Source organism: Castor canadensis, chromosome 9 (genome assembly GCF_047511655.1).
Source record: "Castor canadensis chromosome 9, mCasCan1.hap1v2, whole genome shotgun sequence".
In the NCBI taxonomy this organism is placed as follows: Eukaryota; Metazoa; Chordata; class Mammalia; order Rodentia; family Castoridae; genus Castor; species Castor canadensis.
Window position 1 is genome coordinate 151,190,009 of NC_133394.1, and position 20,807 is coordinate 151,210,815.

The 20,807-nt window shown below is 40.4% G+C and overlaps 1 protein-coding gene across 5 annotated transcripts in view; it reads left to right on the forward strand.

Annotated features, from left to right (window-relative positions):
• Kiaa0232 (KIAA0232 ortholog) overlaps window positions 1-20,807 on the forward strand; it is a 71,959-nt gene that overhangs the window by 16,418 nt on the left and 34,734 nt on the right. For 4 of the 5 annotated variants that reach the window (XM_020165298.2, XM_020165311.2, XM_020165319.2 and 1 more), the window contains exon 2: window positions 10,002-10,500. In XM_020165298.2, the coding sequence (XP_020020887.2) occupies window positions 10,270-10,500 (231 nt within the window). In that variant the 5' untranslated portion in view covers window positions 10,002-10,269. Of the gene's footprint in view, window positions 1-7,662; window positions 8,702-10,001; window positions 10,501-20,807 lie in introns of those variants that run through there. The other variant, XM_074042669.1, reaches the window with a different exon arrangement.

The following is a 20,807-nucleotide window of genomic DNA, read 5'->3' on the forward strand; positions in this document are numbered from 1 at the left end:
TTCAAAGTAGCAAAATATTGTAAACAACTCAAAAGTCCATTAGCAGGATGTTGAATTAATATGGTATTTACATGGTGGAGTATTATAAAATAGTGAAAAATACAAGTTCCTGAAGACTTACAAGAGCATTGTACCAGTTACAGAGCCGAAGAGTAAGTGCTGCTGAGTGGTGGACTGTTTCAGTACATAAGCATTTGTTATAATTTTTTTTAATTCAAAGAAATGACCAAATATAGGTCAGTAACTTCTGCTGGAAAGAGGCAGTGAAATGGGATAGAGGAGGAATGGACAAGTCAATGGTAGCATGTTAGCTCTAGGGTGAGTGGTGAGCTCACTGGTATTACAGTTTCATGCCTTATAACTGAACAGTGTAATACACAAATGCTGTTCCTGTAATAAAGGCAAACATTAGTACTAGCAGTGGGCCATATCCTAGAAGTGGAGAATGAGGAGGGCTACTTTGTCCTAATCAGCCATAGCTCTAGTTGCTCTTGTAAAAAGGATCTCAGTTCTTTGGTGGGGAAGTGGATAGCCTTACATTTTAGTTAGTTCTTTTTTTGAATTTCCTGCCTCCTTCCTCCTTCCTAGCACCTTCATATGAGAACACTAGTTGGCTACCTTGAAGGAGGCATGAATGGTGTCTCTGTTATGGAATCTGAATCCATTCAGAATGCTCCATCTTCACCCCTCCTCCAAGACAAAGAAAGGGGACTTTGGTATAGTATCATAGAGGACTACAGAGCACAGAAGAAGGAAATTAGTTTGTATGAAGCTCTTTCAGGGAAAGTGAATCTTTCTCACTTACATTGTTCTCCCAGATGTTTTGGTCACTGCTGTGCAAAAGTAAGTAACACACCTTGTTATGTAGTAATATTTATAATTTGAACATGTCATGTTCTGATCTGTGTAGATCTCTATAGGTTGCCTTTCAGTTTATTTTTTGAGAAGTTTTAATTAGTGTAAAATTCTAATCTAAGGTATTCCATCTTTGTTGAATAGTTTACATATTTTTGGGACTGTTACATTGTTAACTTGTCTTTGAGGTATTTGTACTTAAGGTTTTGAGCAGTGTGCCTTTTTAACTCATCTGGCAAGAGTTCCCTAAGATAAATAGACATCAGTGCTAACTCTGCCTTAAAGTGTTGTTGGGGGAAGGGGGAGAAATGACCCAAACATTGTACGCACATATGAATAAAATAAAAATTAAAAAAAAAGTGTTGTTGGGACTTTAGTTCTCAGTGTATTTCCCAAATTCAAGAATACCTCAGAGTGCAATTAAATTTTGTAGAGTTTCTAAGTCGTTTAGCAACTGTGCCTGACACTTAGCAAATGTTTGTTAAATACAGGGACTCCAGGTTGTCTGGCCTCCCTCCATGAGCTGCTGGGTGCTATCTCTTGCTCTGCCCATACTTGCCGCTCCTTAATTACACTGCCACTGACCAGTTGGGTTCACTGCTTAGTGGAGATGTTGCCACTAACATCCTATCATCAGATGTTTTTGCCTTTTGATTCACTAAAACTGATTGTTTTATAAAGCCTTTATAAACCATTTTATAAATAGGACCATTTTGATGGTGGTTAAGTGCCTCCTTGATGCCAGTGTGCCGGTTTCACTGCTGTGTAGGTGGGCAGGCAGTGTGCCGCAAGGCCCCACTGAGAAGGAGGAGTGCAGCCAGCACGCTCTCAAGGCCTGAGGCATGGGCAGGGGAAAGGGGAGAATCTGGACATTTCTGATACATGTGAAAAGGAGTGCCGGTGTCTTGCTTATAACTTGGGCCTTGGGAATACGTTTTTTGTCTGTTTGAAGCAGGGTCTAAGTTGCCCAGGCTGTTTTCAAACTTGTGATCCTCTTGCCTCAACTTCCCAAGTAGTTGGGGTTACAGGTGTGCACCACTGTGCCTGACTTAAAAATGTTAGTTCTTTTATTAAAAGGCCATGGTTCCCAAAGTGTATTCCAAGGAAGCAGAAAGAAGGTCAAAAAAATAACAAATAAGCAGACAAACTGCTACCTCCTTTTTCCTTTTTGGAGGCCCCAGATGCACTTGAGCATGAACTTTTCAAGAAGTTCTGAGTTAAACAAGCTGCTCTTGTTTCAGCACTGGTTATCTTCCTAATTTATACAAAACAAATAATTTTTCATGCTTGAAAAGCAGGTGCTCTACTGTTTGAACCACACCTCCAGTCCATTTTGCTCTAGTTATTTTGGAAGATGGGGTTTCACAAACTCTTTCTCAGGCTGACCGTAAACCTCAATCCTGCTGATCTCAGCCTCCCAAGAAGCTAGGACTACAGGCTTGAGCCACTAGGGTCTGGCTAACAATACCATACATATTTATATCACCCAGGATTTACTTTTGGGAAACTGTGTAGCACCTTTCCCCCTTTTAAATTTATTTATTTTTTTTTATTTTTCAAAGGGACAGTCTCCCACTGGCCTTGAACTCACTGTAGCTCTGGTTGGCCTAGAACTTACCATCCTCCTGCCTCTGCCTCCCCAGTGTTAGGATCACAGTATGGCACTACACCAGGTTGCAGGTTGTCTTTTAAATGGTGACACCCTTCTTTTAAATACCTTCCAAGGGACTAGAAGAATTGTTTGTTACCATAAGAGCCACATTTAGAACGTGATTTAATGTTTGAAGCATATAATTAGTGGATGAAAAATGAAAACGTACTTTGATCCTATTTTGAGTTGTCTAGTATAATCAAATAGAGAGTTTCATTTGAACGCTTTAAAATTCCTAACTAGTAGGATATTAAATAGTCCATAAAATTCTCCTGTTGAATTACATATTAAGTACTACTGAAGTATTGCTTATTACTACCTAAGTCCATTTTGGAGAACTGTGACATATTATCACTTAGCTTATAGCTTTTTACTGTAATTAAAAACCAATTCACTGTCTCACCAATTGCAGAATTTTAGGCCACTTTCTCCCTTTGGTTGAAACTTGAAAGATAGATCACTTTGTGGTTTTGAGCTGAGTACATTTTATAGTTGAAACCTGTAGAACGTTTACGCCCAGGCATTTTGACAAGCTCTGATATCACTGTGAGAAATTGCACTGGCACACTGTGATGATCTTGTGTTTCTCATCATTAATTGTTTCAGCTTTGGCAAAATAGTTTTGATCCTGATGGACCTTTTTGCATTTTCAGAAATTCTTTGTTTTGTTTCTAGATAGACTTTTCTTAGGGTTTTTGAAAAATTGAATTTCTTAGTGTGAATATAAGTTTTAATTCCTCATTAAAATTTCTAAAATTTAGATGTTTCATTCTAACGAGCATCTAAGTGAGCGAAACATGTATATTGATTATTGTAATGTGATAACATGCAAACAGTTTTAATCTGGTGGTAGTTCAGCTTTTCAAGCCAAAGAATATTACTGAGTACGACTCATTAGATAACTGGGAATTAAGTAAAAATTGGACATTTAGCAGTGTGACTTTACATAAGCAGTGTATCTCCTAATATCCTAGTTGAAACAATAAGGATGTAGACGCTGAGCAAAGGTTTCAGTTCTGTGGGCATTTGCCAGTGGCATGGTCAGTAGAGGAGAACTGGTTCAGGTTGGAAAGAAAGCTCTTCCGTTTTGGGGTCTTCTTATACACTTGACCTAGCTTTAATGTTTTGCTTTAATGGAAGTCTAGTTAGCACTTCTCATTCTATATGGAACTGGCTGCTTTTGTCTGTATTTTGTCATTATAAATTTGTTTCTTTTGCCTTCATCTTTCCCACCTTTTAATTTTTATTCATTTATTTTTTGTTGTGCTGCGGCTCAAACCCAGGGCCTCATCTTATCGTTTAAACATAAAGATTATCTAGGTCTTAATTTATTAAAACCCTTAATTGCTATGTTGCTATCAAGTAGAAGTGTGTAAGAAGAATGCTGTGTTTGTGAAAGGAGTTTTCAGTGTCACTGGAGAATAGATACTTATACTAGTTCATTTCTAAGAACCTGGCTAGTTAAAGTGGAATTTCTTCATCTTTATGCAGTTCCTCCTGTTTGCATAACAACAGCTGAGGTTCCACACTAGTTTTATTGATTACATTATCTTAAAAAGAAGCTGTATTCATTTCCCAGGACTTGACACATGTTAGTCTTCAGACCTGCAGGCAGAAGACTGTGTATCTGACTGTGCATTTAGACATAGTTTCTCAGATAACCTAGAGTAAACAGGCTTACATGATCAGCTTTCAGCCCTTGCTCCCTGGTTTCAGGGATTTTTTTTTTTTTTCCCCCGGCCCTGGGGTTTGAATTCAGGGCCTCATACTTGCTAAGCAGGTGCTCTTACTGCTTGAACCATTCCATCAAGCCTTTTTTTTGTGATGAGTTTTTTTCAGGATTGGGTTTCAAGAACTATTTGCCTGGGCTGGCTTCAAACCATGATCCTTCTGATCTCTGCCTCCTGAGTAGCTGGGATTATAGGCGTGAGCCCCTGGTGCCTAGTGGTTGTAGATTCTTTGTGGATGTTCACTTCTGGCTGTACATAGGCCTTGGAGCCAGATTGCCTATGGAAGAGGAAAAGCAGTGGTTTGTGCTTCAAATTATTGATCTGAGGTCAGAAGATAACAGGAAACAATTATTTATAAATATATAACTACTTCATTACGTGTTTGCACTCTGGTTTACCAGGCAAATACTATTTAGGATCTTGCTCAAAAGTAGTATCATCTAAAGCTAGAATTGTAGTGTTTCAGATATCCTTTTCTTTGTTTCCTCTTCCTTCTTTCTCCTCTTCTTTTTTTTCTTCCTCCTTCTTTTACCGCTTCCCCTTGAAGGCTGTAGACACCCAAATTGAATAATTATGAAAAGACAGTTGCAGGTAATGCAGACCTCTGAATATTGGGCACTTCAGCAAATTTATTGCAAACTTTGTAGTGAGGAAGGACAACTTAAAAATATATATTTAAAGACATAAATCGCAAAAGTATCATACTAGATCAATGGAATGGCAGAGGATTTCAGTGGGAAGTACAAGTTGGTTTACCTAAGCAGGAAATCAAAGCTCACTAATGATACAGATTGGTGAACACCGAGGGGGAAAACCTGAGGGCCGTTGACTTTCTATTACCAGTACCACCCACAGCACATGGCACACAAGAAGCCTCTAGCAGAGATCAGGGTGGTAAAAGATTGAGTTAGAATTCCCAGGTTCAAGAGTTATCCACCCTGCTTGTGGATTTAGAACTTAACCAAGGTTGGCATCCCCCTCCTTACACACACATACACACTAGTATTTTCATATTGCTTTATTTCCCAAATCTTGGGAAATAAAATGGTTTTATTCCCCCACATTTAGATTTGGGAAGCAGTTGAGCACACACAGTTTGGACCACCTGGCAAGTCCTAGGTGTTCTGTCACTATTTGGCCTAAAATAGTGACAGATGATGGTACCCACCTCTCAGGCAAAGCACCCTGAGGACGACTGCCCTGTGCAGAGGAAGAGGGTGCAGGGGACTTTAAGTAATTCAGGGGGCAGAGCAGAAATGGACTCCATTGCCCATTAGGTGGCCGTGTTTCAGCTGTGCTCTTGATTTTAGAAACGTTTCTGAGCATGTGTATTACTTTTGTCTCTTTCATGGATTATTTTTTTCTTTTGTGGTGTTTTGGTTTATTTGGGCCTCTAATATTTAGACTAACTCTACAAGAATACTCTTAGGTACTTGGGAGGTGGAAATTGGGAGGGTCATGGAATGATCATGGTTTGAAGCCGGCCTAGGGGGGATAAGTTCCTGAGACCCCATCTCAACCAATAAAAGCTGGGCATGGTGGTGTGCATCTGTCATCTCAGCTAGCAAGTAGCATGAATAAGAGGATCACAGTCCAGGCCAGTCTGGGCATAAGTGTGTGACCCTATTCATAAAATACCTAAAGTAAAAAGGGCTGGAGTCATGGCTCAAGTGGTACAGTGCTTGCTTAGCAAGTACATGTGTAGGCCCTGAGGTCAAACCCCAGAACCACCAAAAACAAATTTAAAAAAATACTGGTTTTAACAATGTTAGGCATTAGATGCTTCTTATTAAGGAGCCCATGTTTTGCCCCTTGAAGTGGTCATTATGGCTGTGACACCTATCCTTGAAGAGAGACCAGGCAACTTGCTTTGACTGTTAAGTTGAGAGAAACTCATTTTCAGGAGAAAGTGTTTGAAGCACTAGTGCACACTTGGCATAGAGCTTGTTTTCTCTGGCTCCTGGACTAGCAGCAGAGGTCAGTGTGGTGGCCATTTTGTCACCTTGGGTCCCAGAATGATCATGGTGAGCAGATGCGCTGAGCGTCCCTGCCAGTCTAGGGTGGACATGTAACACGAGCAGATACAAAGAAAAGGTAGCTGTGTCTGCAGCATAATATACCTCATTTTAACTAAAGCTTTCTTACCAGTGTTTGCCCCTTGGCCCCTTGGCCTAGTTATTCTCAGTTCTCTTTATTTTGTTAGTAAGCTTCATCTGTTCTTGTCGCATACAGTCTGACTTTGTCATTGAACTATTCATGATTACATGCAACTGTAATGAAACTTGACCTCTTGAAATTTGAGTCCTTTCGAACATAAAGATAGGTATTTCCCAATTCCCTCAAGTTCCTCTTGGGCATGTAGTACTACCTCAGAATAACTGGCGATTAGCATCCTGTCTTCTGGGTCTAAGGAAAAGTATCTGGTATAGTCTACAGGCAAATGGGGAAGGGCATGTGAACTGTGGAAAAGAGATTTGAATGAGTCTCTTTTTAGCTCAACATAGTCATTTGCTGGAGTCAAAGCCATTGTTCTCCTAGAACTATATTTCTGATATAGGCACTTACTATTATAAATTTCTCCCTGGTTGATGGTGGGGGCAGACCTAACCAAGATACATTGTAAACATGTATAGAAATGTCACAATGAAACTCCCCTGAACAACCAATATGTGCTAAAAACAAATGTTAAATTAAAAAAAAATTCTCCTAGGTAAGTAACTGCTTTTGTAGCATTTTCATTCAGTTCCAAATACTTTCTTAATTTCTCCTTTGTCTTGTTATTTAGAAATACATATTTTAGGGGTGAGACTGTGGCTCAAGTGGTAAAGCACCTGCCTAACAAAAGTGCAAGGCTCTGAGTTCAAACCCTAGTACCACCAAAGAAAAAAGAAAAGGAAAAGAAAAAAAATCAGTGTTGAGAAAGGAGTATTGAAATCTGGTACAATTGTAAATTTGTCTTTTCTCCCTGCAGTTTCAATCTTTTTTTTTTTTTTTTTTTTTTGGTGGCACTGAGGTTTGAACTCGGGGCCCCAGGCTTGCTAGGCAGGCACTGTACCACGTGAGCCACTTTGCCAGCCCTTTTTTTGTGTTGGCCTCTCAAACTATTTGCCTGGGCTGGCTTTGAACCACAGTCCTCCTGATCTCTGCCTCCTGAGTAGCTAGGACTACAGGCATGAGACACTGGCACCTGACTGTCAGTTTTGCTTTATATATTTTTTGGATTCTGCTATTAGATGTATGATAAATAGTACTGTTAGGTCCTTTTGATGAATCAACCCCTTTATCTTATGAATTGTCCTACTTTGTCTTTATCTTTATACTGAAATCTACTTCATCAGATAGATAATAATATTAATGTAGACATTGATTGTAACTTCTTTCTGTTAGTGTTAACATGCTATTATTATTATTATTATTATTATTTTTTGAGACAGGGTCTTGCAGTGTGGCCCAGGCTTGCTTAGAACTCACTGTGTAGTCCAGTTTGGACTCAAACTCCTCGTACTCCTGAGTGCTGGTATGACGGGTGTGGGCCATAATTCCCAACTTAGAATAACTGTTGTAATGTCCTCTGCTAATAAGTTCTGTGTTAACCTGAGTCCATTTAAATGCATTTTCTTCTCTTCACTTGGACTCCCTACTGGTTTTAGATGAACGCAGACACTGTAAACTCTACCTTCCCAGGATCTGGGTACACTCTGTATCCCATAGTACCCTTGAGCTTCGTTGTGAGGACATGACGAAATTAGCTGGAGATAGTTTGGTCCTTTCGGGTCCTTTAAAAGATTTCTTAGGGAAGACCAGAGCAATGTTTAGTCTGAGGCTAATTGTTCCCCATGACAAAGACCCTTCTGAGTACTCTACCCAGTCTCCTGGAGTTACAAGTTTTCTGGCCTGCCTTGTGGCAAATATCCCCTGTTGAACATCAGATCTGTTTCCTCCTGCTCTTCATGATGGTCATTTCCTGTGCTTCAGTTGGTCCCTTATGTGCATATACCCATTAATTCTCTGCCGAATAACCGAGGGCAGTCCTTTTAAGACTGCTGTTTTCTTTCTATGCAGGTCTCTCTGTGCTTCCTGTGGACTCTAGATGTCTAGATTTTCTCACAGGTTCAGTCATCACTTCTTAACTTACTTCATGTGACATTTCCAGAATTGAGTGCATTAGTTGGTGATCTTTCTGGCATCCTGAGATCAAATATTTATTAGATTTGTGGAAAATGTTTTAGCTTTTTGAGTCACCTGGAAAATTTCAGCTGGCTGCCATTATAGAAAATCTTTGCTTTAATCAGCTTTCATAATTGAAGAGGAGCACTGGAGAGAGCATTCTTGAAAGTGCAAATGCCCATTAAGGACATAGTAATCCAGTGACTTAGTCCTATGTAGAGTCACCATTATTTAAAGAAAGCACTTCAACATATGTAAAACTGTGAAATGCAAGAAACTCAGCCTTAAGTCTTTGCAGGTGAGAGTGTTTACCTTTTTGACTTGATGCTTTTACTAACAATAAATATTAATACTTCTCAGAAAGCCATTTTTTGGTATCCTCCTTGTCTGCTAAACTTAATACAAAAGTTGATCTGGCAAGCTTTACTTTTCACTATGTTCGTGTTAACTTTCTAGCAGAATATAGTAGTCAGAACTCTTAACATAAAGAATCTAATTAAATTCAGTAAGACCGTTATTACATTAGCTTGACATTGAAAGTGTGTAAAAGGAGAAGCTAGTAAATTAAGAGTATCATCTGTCATAATCAGAAATTCATCCTAGGTAAACAAGAAGAAAAGTTACAATGGTATGACATTATAGCTTGGCATGGGTATAAAAGAAATTTGTGCCTCACGTTAATTTTTATAAAACAAGGGATGACCAGCCTTAAACTTTTTAGCTGTACAAAATAATTGATTAGCCAGGTGTCAGTGGCTTACGCTTATAACCTTAATTACTGTGGAGGCAGAGATCCAGGAGTGTCACGGTTTAAGCCAGCTCTGGCAAATAATTTGCAAGACCCTATTTCAAAAATACCCAACACTAAAAGGCTGGTGAGTGGTTCAAGTGGTAAAGCATCTGCCTAGCAAGGACGAGGCCCTGAGTTCAAACCCCAGTACCAACAATAAATAAATTTATTACCTGTATAAAACTTAAATTTAAAGTACTAATTTTTTTGGGGGGGTAGTATTGGCGCTTGAACTCAGGGCCTACACCTTGAGGCACTGCACCAGCCCTTTTTTGTGATGTGTTTTTTGAGATAGGGTCTCTTGAATATTTGCCCAGGCTGGCTTCGAACCACGATTCTTGATCCTCCTGATCTCTGCCTCCCGAGTAGCTAGGATTGCAGGCATGAGCCACTGGTGCCTGGCTGAAGGACTAATTTTTAAAGTAGTGCTTCAATGAAATTACTGTTCAATTCTTTCTTTGCATTAAACTTAAATATGAGCTAGTGATTTGTTAGTAAATTCTCTCAGTGTTACAGATAAACAAAAATTTTATTAGTCCAGTCTCTTGAAATAGCAAAATAAAAATCAGTATAGTTAAGCACAAATAGAACATCAACTTTTCAATTTCCCTTTAAATTATAATTAAGCTTTTAAAAGTTTATAGTGTCACTTAGCTTAAAATGTCAAAGATTCCGGAAGAGGAGGGACAACTTTGTTTTAAGATACCAAAGATATTTTAATAAATAGGAACAATTTTTTAAACTTTTTCAAAACGTTCAATTTTATATCTACATATATGCTTATTGTTTTTCTCTCTCATTTTTGTAGGTTTTGCCGGAGACTCATATTTGGCCTCAATATGAAACAAAAGTAGAAAACTGCATCTACATGTGTGTTACTATCAGGATGTTGATTCACTTGCTCTGCCTGAAGAGGGAAGTTGTGTTGTAGAGAGCTGACTGAAGCACACATAAATGCTTATCCTAGATGTCAAGCACCTCTCCTTCCTGCTGGAGTGAAAATCCCCTCCAGACACCAACAGTATAGCAACTGCAGAAAATGCTTCCAGTTTTAAGGATGTCAGCAACCTAAATTCATGCACCCTGTCTGTACAGTTGTTGTGGATGGTTTGCCATCTGAAAGCTCCTCAACTTCTTATCCAGGCCCTGTGTCTGTTTCTGACATGTCTCTGCTTCATGCTTTGGGCCCAGTGCAGACCTGGCTGGGACAAGAGCTGGAGAAATGTGGCATTGATGCCATGATTTATACTCGGTATGTCCTCAGCCTTCTGCTGCATGACAGCTATGACTACGACCTGCAGGAACAGGTATTTGCATGTTTTAAGTGTTTGGTTAAAATTGATGAACATATCTGTAATGTGTACATTTTTACACTTCAGAACAGGGCTAGTCAACATATGGTGTGCACACTTGTGGCATATTGGTTACAAGATGGTAAGACTGCATTAGAATGTAAATCAGCTATGTCACTGAGCACATTTGAGTTCAGTTACATGCTTTGCTTCATAGATGTTTTCTATATTGACTACATTTTGGCACTTTGAATCTTGTCTGGACTGTTAGTATGTTGATGACCTGCCACTTCTGAGCAGTACTGCCTTGGAGTGTTGGCTTCTGCTACTTAGGAAAGAGAAAGTCTTTCCTTGCACCTAGATATTTAGTTGTGTGTCTGCTTTTTTGTTTGTCTTATTTTCCTTGTGGTGCTGAGGATTAAACACAGGACCTTGCACATGTTAGGCAAGTGCTTTACCACTTGAGCCATGCCCCCAACCCATTTTTGCATTTTGCAGGATAGAGTCTTGCTTTATGCTTGGACCTTCCTGGACCACAATCCTCCTGATCTCCACTTCCCAAGTAACTGGGATTACAGGTGTGAGCCACTACACCTAACTTAATATTGTATTAAAATACACCTGCAAGAATGATGTTCAACTCCTTGTTAATCACAGTGTATATGACAAAATCAGTAGACTTAAAGTTCTGTAAAATCATTACCTTGCCAGAAGTTACAGTGTATCAACTTGTAAGTCTTTCACTACACATTTTATTTGACATGGGTGCTGAGTTTAAAGTGAGAAACCAACCAAATCTTGGTTCTTGTTTAAAAAACAAAGCAAAACAAAAAACAGTAACAACTCTGAACCTCAGGCTCATTTTGCAAGAGGTCCTATTCAACAGTGGAGGAATGGGCTCTGGGTGATTTCTGTGTACAAATTTCACATCAAATCTTTTGGTTTTTATAGACCCTTGGTAGAACAAAGGGGGCATTTTATGGGAACTTTTTGTTGGTGTTTTAAAGCATTGCTACTAATACTGAAAGTAGAAACAAACTTTCCTTGACAGAAGAAACTGACTTTTTTCTTCCAAACCACTAAAAAGCCTCAGAGTCCTGTAAATAATACAGAGAATTTCACTAAGATGCTTTTTCTTACATCACTTGTACAGAGCATATATTCTTTCTGGTGGTGTTTTCATCATTTCTGGTTGGGCACATCTGCATTTTCTTGCATTCAGGTTACTTATTGCCTTGGCTGGTACAAATTAGGTCAAGTACGGTTTTGAGGGGATTGAGTAATAGATTACCTAATAATCAACAAATGTGTTATTTTAGGGGATCAGTAGTTGGTATATTTTCCTTACCAAAACTTTATTATTTGTCCCCGTATTTCTAGTAAATGTAAACTATTAGGCTTTTTTTTTTTTTTAGGGACAAGTAAGATGTTATCTGTATTAACATGGAAGAAATTGTTCCCAGAAATGAGAAATATCTTATTTCCATCATTCAAAAATCATGTACTCAGTTATAAATATATACTCATAGGGAGTGGACTTTTTTTTTCCTCCTGGTTTTGGTGTTTAAAAACCAGGGCTTTGCTTTTACTAGGCAGGCGTTTTACTACTTGAGCCACACCTCCAGTCGTTTTTCCTTTGGTTATTTTGGAGACTGGGGGATGTCTTACTTTTTGCTCAGGCAAGCCAAGACTGTAATCCTCCTATGTTAGGCTTTCTTCTGTTGCTGGGATAACGGGCATGTGCCCCCACACCCAGCTTTTTTGCAATCAAAGGTCTCTCAACCTTTTTTTGCCCAGGCTGGCTTGGAACCACAGTCCTATCCTCCCAGTCTCAGTCCCCTTGTAGCTTGGGATGACAGTCACATGCCACCCAACCCAGCTATTGGTTGAGGTGGGGTCTCTCTCACTGTCCCTACCCCCAGGCTTGAATTGTGATTCTTCCTGTCTTAGTTTCCTAAGTAGCCAGAATTATTAGGCTTGAGCCACTGGCAGTCTAGCTTGGATTGTTTCTTAGTAGGACTTTAACTTTTCATTTCTTAGAGTTGTATGTCAGCAGTGGCAATTCAGAGCATCTCATCAATAGCAGTAGACTCACTAGGCCCATCTCCTTAGCATGCTGAGTGCTGTGATGGCGTGCAGGACATGATGTAGGCACACTCACAGCAGACTCTGATCACACTTGATTGGGTCAGGGATCAATGGAGCATCAGTGTCTCTACCAGACTTGACCTCCCTTCAGAGTTTTGCTTCATTGCTTACGATATGACAGATAAAGGGTGGTTAAAACATAAGATACCTGGAGTTACTAGTGGGATCCACAGGGAAATAAAAGGCCCTAAAATACTTCTCCCCCAGCCCAGGGAAGGCAGAGTACATCACATCCTGTGTTGATGACGAAGGTCAGATTGGAAATGAGACCTGGTTTTGTTTTTTTGTTTTTGTTTTTTTGGTGGAACTGGGATTTGAACTCTGGGACTTATGCTTACTGGGCAGACACTCTACTACTTGAGCCACTCCACCAGCTCTGATACCTGTTTTAATAAGAGGTGACTTAAGGGTTATTACTTTTCCCTGCAGTTATAATCCCCTTGTAAAGGTGGCAGAAGCAGATGTGTGACTCACGGGGAAGATGTGTGCACTCTTCCCCAGGAGGAGAGGTAGAGTGTAGAGCCCAAGGAATGTTGTGTTCCAGTAGGCAGAACAACGGAAGGGCTCTGCTTGGCTTCTGCAACGCACAGCTGCAGCCAGTAGTTAGACTAGCCAGCTTACTTTCCACAACAAGCACTCCCTTCCTGACCTCTGGTTTGCCTGAACTCAGGGTAGCATGGCCCCTCAGGTAGAGGCCAAATGACTCCACCCCTGGCCTGGGTGTCTTATTTCCTCACCTCTCTTCTCATCCCTCATGGCCTGAGTCAGTCTGGCTCTGAATTGCGAAAGGCCAGGTTTAAGGTCATTGCTTCAGCTACTAGCCATATTTTCCATGTTCAGTCCGTGACTTTTGCAGCATTGGTTAAAACAAACACACGAAAGCTGATTTCTGAAACAGATTTGGTAGATGAATGTGGTGTCAGCTGCATGGGATAATGAGGTAGGAAGTCAGGCTGATCAAATCCTGGTCTTCTTGTTGTTTTGAGTAAAGCAGGAGAGTTTATTGAGATTAAAAAGAAATAGCAGAGTACAGCCCCCAGAGTTGGGGGGAGGGCAGTCCCAGGCATGGGTTGCCCCAGATCCTGGTCTTAATGGAGAATGGATAGCCAGGTAGTTAGTTACCTGTGCGGCCTCTGATTTGTGGTGCTGGCTGGTTCCGGGGTAGCTCTAGAGAACTGCTACCTTCTGGTGTCGAGATGTCATAGCATGTCAGTAATTTCACTTCCCAGATTTTGCTCCCCACCTTTTTTGGTCATGATTACCATATTCTGGTAAGTATACTCTCACATAATTTGTAATTCACTAGATATCATTTTAGATAGATAAAACCTTTTTGTCTTTCCCATCCTTCAAAGCCCAAGTCACCTTTCTCTGTGAAACTTTTGATAATTCCTGATGATGAAAGCAGTATCTCCTGCTGTACCTGATCATGTTTCTCCTGTTCAGCTCCTCACTGTTGTTGCTGAAATTACTTCCTTTCTCAGTAAAATGTAATATCTCATGAGTAGAACTCATATATTATCTTTAGTATTTTTAAACTTTTCCTCGTAGAATAATGTTAAACATCAGAACAATAACAATGATGAATTCCTCTGAATCAGCACTGATTGTTGAAAACTGATGGCTTTCTAACTTAATTATCCACTCTGCATTTAGTTGACGTTCTGCTGCAGTGCCTACATCTTTTTAGTTGAGACTATTCCAGCATACCCAATGTGTTGCTGAGCACCTCGTGAAAAGGAATTGCCTATTTCTTCTTCAAGTCAAGCAGATTTCCTTGTTTTGACTTAAGTGAGATAGAAGTAAGGGTGACCAGGGAACTGTTGGGAAGCCAAATGATTTAAACCTGGTTCATGAGAGCCGTCTTTTATACTGATGATTTTGGCTTTGTTCATTTTCATATATAACAAGCAATTGTCAAATGAATAATACAGACTACTGTAAAAGCAAGCTTTAGAAACTAGGTAGAATTAGGTTACTGTTTTTTAGTGTACCTGTAGGCTTTAGAGGTGGAGAAAGTTTATTCATTTCTCTGTTGACAGTTGACTCATGAGTACCCTCCTCCACCATGGAAGTGAGATAGGAGACTTGGAGCATAAGGCCTAGATCCTGTAAATCTTGTGATGGGTTCTTTTGAGATAGGGTCTCTTGAACTATTTGTCAGGGCTGGCTTTGAACCATGATCCTCCTGATCTCTGCCTCCTGAATAGCTAGAATTACAGGCATGAGCCATCAACGCCTGGCAGATCCTGAAAATTTTCAAGTAAGCTCATGCTACATTTGTTCAGAACACTTTATGGTGTTGCTCAAAAAATGACTAAACAGACTGGAGGTATGGCTCGAGCTGTTGAGCACTTGCCTACAAAGCACAAAATCCTGAGTTCAAGCACCAGTATCACAAAAAAAAAAAAAGGAGGAGGAGGAGGGAGAAGGAAGGAGGAGGAAGAAGAAAAGGCTAAAAGGGAAACACATAGTAAGACTATAACTTAAAGGTGGGGTTGACTTTTCTTACCTCAAGATTGGGCTACATTTATAGTCAACAGTGATCTGCCCATGATCCATCACTGGCGAGAAGAGATATTTTAGAAAGATGGGACTGTTTTTCAGCATGTCATTCTTACAGTCCTAAACATTCTTAGTCTTTCTTTATAGCTCATTAAATTAAAACTACTGTTCCAGAGTTTAATGGTTTCAGCATCATGAATTCTTTATTACTCTTATTAGGAGTCTATGAGTATGACAAAAGCTGGTCAGGCTGGCTTAAACAGAATAGTAAAAAACAAACACAGGTCTGTCGAGTGCTGTGTGCCAGCTACTATTGCGAGTACTTACTTTCTATTCATAGTAACTCAGTTCTCAAAGCTACCTAGCTGTTACCCATATTTCAAGGTGGAGAGACTGAGGTACACTGGCTAAGTAGTTTGTTCAAGGTCACACAGCTAGTAAATTTTAGTATTAGAAGATGCTTGAATATTAAACAAATGAATAGTTGCTTCTTTCCAGGTGCATGGCTTGTTTATACAGGAATGTATGGTAGGAGTGGGTGCAGCCCCAACAGATGTACACTGGGGCCTTCCCTTCAAGGAACTTACTGGGCTTTTCTTTTAAATCACCTAATTGAATGTGTCTTCTAACTCTGTGTCCATCATTCTAGAAGTGTAGGTGGGCTGTTGCATTATATGGACTTGTTACTAAGAAAAATCCCAGCACTGATTGCTAGGCAAGTCTCCTTCTGCATTCAACAAACCTCTTTTGCTCTTGGAGCCCATTTGTTACATATTCCTTCAGTGTATCTGGTAACGGGTCACATTTCACTACTTGGACAATCTGACATTTGTACTGTTTCCCTTTACACTTCATCTAATTTTTAACAGTAGGAACTACAAGAATTGGACCTATTCTGGGTCTTCAGATGTTTCACTGTGTATACAGACTATCCCTGGCTTACAGTGATTCAGTCTCACAATTTTTGACTTTATGACAGTGCGAGGGCAATACGTATTCAGTACAAATCTTACATCAAATTTTAAATTTTAGTATTTTCCTGAGATATATGAAATTATTCAATACCTTAAGACAGGCTTTGTGATAGTTTTGCCCAACCATAGACTAATGTAAGTGTTCTGAGCATATCTAAGATAGGCAAAACTAAACTAGGATGTTCAGTAGGGTGTGTGTAATCAGTGGATTTTTAATTCAGAGTATTTTCAGTTAGTGATGGGTTTATGAGGATGCAATCCCATCATAAACTGAGGAGTACCCGTGCTATATTACAGCACATTTTCACTCAGCAGACATTATTTAATGTCTTCTACAAGACAAGCATTGGTATTTGCATCAAATGACACTTCTTATCTTTATTCCCTTATTATTTTTGGTTAATGTACCTAATCAGCTTACTATGCATATCCCCCCATACACTGGGGTTTGAAACCAGGGCCTCATACATGCTAGGCAGACACTCTGCCACTTGAGCTATACCCCAGCCTGGCTTAATATTTTTCAAATCAGAATTTCAAGGCTGGAGGAAGGAAGCCAGGAGAGAGAGAGAGAGAGAGAGAGAGAGAGAGAGAGAGAGAGAGAGAGAGAGAGTGTGTGTGTGTGTGTGTGTGTGTGTGTGTATGAGAGAGTGAGTGTGTGTATTTTCCCTCCTGGCAGTACTGGGGTTTGAACTGAGGACTTATCTCTTACTAGGCAGGCACTCTACCACTTGAGCCACACTTCCAGACCAAGTAATGTCTTTCTACAATCTCTCTGACCCAGAAACCTTCCCATGGTTTGCCTTTGCTGCTAATGAGAGAATGTGTGCATGCCGGTATTCACATTGGCTCTTTTTTTAAATTTTTAAATTTTTATTTTTATTTTATTCATATGTGCATACAATGGTTGGGTCATTTCTCCCCCATTCCCCCCACCCCCTCCCTTACCCCTTGCTACCCGGCAGAAACTCTTGAAAGTGATAGGAACATTCTGTGGGCGCATATGGTAGTATGCATCATTGGATCATTCATGAAGAGTTAAGCTGTGTGTATGGGAGGCGTCATAGGATGAAAAAACTTGTACCACTGACCTGGACCAAACATTGGTTGGTTGTTTTAAATGGCACCTGAAGTTTATCCCAAATGACTGTCAGCCTCCTGTTCTCTCTCCACCTTTGAGGTTCCTCCTCCCCATACTGTCAGATCCCATAATTAAGAACATGTGCTGTGGGGTTTGAAGACCTAGGTGTCATCTCACCTGCTGTACTTCCTAGCTTCATATCTGTGATGATTACCTTCTCTGCATGTCTGATGGCATCACTGAGGATTAAGTGAGGTTCATTCTCTGAATGTGTTTATTGACTCCATAGATACCAGGCATCATTCTAGGTACTGATAAAATAGAGCAGTACTAGACCCAAAGTGAATGTTCAGTAACTACCATTCATGCAAACCTTTCTATCTCTCCATCAGATAGCTGTTTCCTATTAACAGGTGGGTGAATGCATTTATTAGAGACAGGAATAAGCTGCTCATTGAATTGTTCAGCAATTTCCAGAACAATCTCAATCTGAAATATTTGTCCCAGTCATATATCTTATGATTTCAGTAAACATGGTCATTGTGGCATTTCTGGATATAATTACTACCTGTGACGACACTACTGGGTTTCTTGAAAAGGTATTGTTTTAGAGGACTGACAGATTCTGGTGGCACTTACTACTACTTTGTGACAGAATAGCTAGGCTTAAAAAATACATTTTAGGAAGGTAAAGTAAAAATCTTTCGTAGTACATATAAAGTGAACCTGGATTTGTTCATCAAAAGGCATAATGGGGGCAGGTGTGGTAAGGTACACCTATAACCCCAGCTAGCGAAGCAGTGGAGATGGGAGAATTGCAGTTTGAAGTTGGGGAGGTGGGGCACAAAAAGTTAGTGAGAGTATCAAAAAAATGAGCTGGGGTCTTGGGTTGTAGTTCAAGTGGTAGAACACCTGCCTAGCCAATGTGAGACCCTGAATTCAACCTTCAGTACCACACACAGAAAAGGATGGAAGGGAGGGAGGGAGGACAGCTGGTAATGGTGATGCATGCCAGTAATCCCAGCTACTTGGGAGGCAGAAGTAGGAGAATTGAGGTCCAAGGCCACCTCCAGGCCAAAGTGCAAAACCCTATCTGAAAAAAAAACTAAAGCGTAAAGAGCTCAAGTGGTAGAACACTTGCCTAGCAAGTTCTCGGCCTCCAATTCAAACACCAGTACCACTCCGAAAAAGAGGAGATTTTCTGTTGAGTTAAAACAGTGATGCTTAGTAGAAAAGAAACAATGTTTTGTGATGAGAGTGGTTGCATAATAAACCACCCCTAAAACTTAGTAAGTTAAAAAAAAGACCTGTACACCTGACAGACTCAGGCAGGAATTTGGCATGGCTCTACATGTCTTCACCTGAAGTCACTCATTGGTAATCAGCTGGCAGATGGGCAGGCCTGCAGGACCCAGGTCACCCCTTCACTGCAGAGGTGCTGGAAGGCTGGGCTCAGTAGACAGTGTTGACTAGACCTTATTGTGTAGATGGGGCCAGACTGACAGGGCAGGTTGCTTCCCTCCAAGTGAGCAGGCGCAAGCCTGAGGCCTTGTACCACTCAGCCTTGGAAGTCACATAGCATCACATCTACCATGCTTTTGTTCATTGAAGAGTACTGGGTGTGTGGGGAGGTGTGGGGTGAGGATCAGTCTTTCTCTTTATGGAAAAGCTGCCATTCCACCAAGGTAAATGGTTTTGACAGTTTAGACCACCAAGGACAGGGGAGGCTACAGTTTTCCAAAAAGTGAAAAACAGGCCTTACTCAAAGAATTAGGACTTTTAAGAATGTACAACAATGGCTTTCAGATTTAAGGAAAATTATCTCTAGTCTGAAAGATCTTACCCAATCTACTAAGTCTAAGGGTAACAAGCAAAGCTTTGACAGGTGTAAAGTTTCTAGGTCAGAGTATGACCTAATAGAAATATTACTCCTCATAAAACTGCACATTGACATTGTGTATACTCTGGGATGTGGGATAAGTTACACATTTAAAAAATCTAGCTATATAGATGCCAGTGAATGACAGTAGTTAACTCGGGGGATTGGCATTTGGAAAGAACTGACTTTTTTTCTTTCTTTCTTTTTAACTTCCATGTATTTGCATTTATTAAGTTATTATTTTTACAGTGAAAATAACCAGTGAATGTATATGTTAAAAGTTGTCCATTTCAAAATTGTTACAAGGGTTGCTTGCAGGGAAAGCTTACTTTTTACAGTTTATGTATTGATACAATGCTAGAGACTTTCTAAACTCAGTAATGACCTTGAGTAATACGACTAACTTTGGTTCTTGTGTGAAAATTGATTAAATTTAAAACTACCACCCATTAAGTGTAGAATTATTTTGTGTGAGTACTTAGATTACTCAGGAGAAAATGTATAAAACTTTATGCATAAAGAATATGGAAATAGTCCAGATGTGGTTGTTTGCACTGTAATGCTAGCTAGCTATATGTTAGAGAGGTGGAGATTGGGAGGATTGTGATCGAAGGCCAGCTTAAGCAGAAGGTTCATGAGACCCCCATCTCAACCAGTGGTTGGGCCTGGTGGTTCACATCTGTCATTTGGCTGTGTGTGGAAGCACAAATAGAAGGGTTGAGCTTCAGGTCCTAACGGGCATAGAGTGAGACTCTGTCTCGAGAGTGACCAGAGCAAGGGTGGCGAGTGGCTCAGGGGCCACCGCGCTTCCTAAGCAAGAGACAGGCCCTGAGTTTAGCCCTCACATAGTGATGGTAGGTCCAGAAGCCCACATAAGTATACTTCCCATGGCGCCATATTTACGTGTTTTGTGCATAAACTCTCTTCATGGAAGAGAGAGGTTTTGAATGTAAGTATTATTTTTTAGCAGTACACTTCTGCTTTTTTACTCAAGTGTGGTGGATCAGTATGTGGCTAATGCTGAGTCAGACACCAGGAATATGGAGGTAGCCAAGCAAGATCACTGAGAGACAGCTGCCCGTTTATGGACCTGTAAAATTTTGTGCTGGGCAGAGCCTGGAGGCTGATCACAGCAGGAACGACAGCGGAGATGCAGTTGAATAATCTTGAAGGAAGAAGAAAAGAATAGTGTGTACAAGGTCCTAGAAAGAGAAGAGGCCCGTGTTGTGAGGCCTGAGAATGGTGAGAGTGGATAAAGCTTAGACTGCAATGGCCAGCAAGAAACAAATGCAGAAGAACCTGGCATGCTGTGCTAGGGGATTTATATTTTTGTCCTGGAGACAAGGAGACCATAGCTCTGGTAGGCTGCCAGCACAGAGCACGGTGGTGGTAGGGACAGAGGCTTGGGCAACTAACTACAGGCAGGAAGGTCATTGAAGAAATCCCCACCCTGGCAGAAGACAAGGAGGGTGGAAGTGGATTCAGTTACCTGTAAGCGTGCTTATTTGACTGGAGCTACTGGCTTTTAGAGGATGGATTTATCACTGAGTCCTCAGATTCTGGCTGTATTTTTCATTCACAAACAAACAAAATTTTGACTAAATTGGCTTGAGGAGAAAATAGATTCATATAACTGAAAGTCCAGGAGTAGAGCTGGCTAGGTGTGGTTTGAGTCCTAGCTTCATGGGGTCTTTAGGCCTTCTGCTCTGCCTCCCTGTCCACCTCCTGTTTTCAG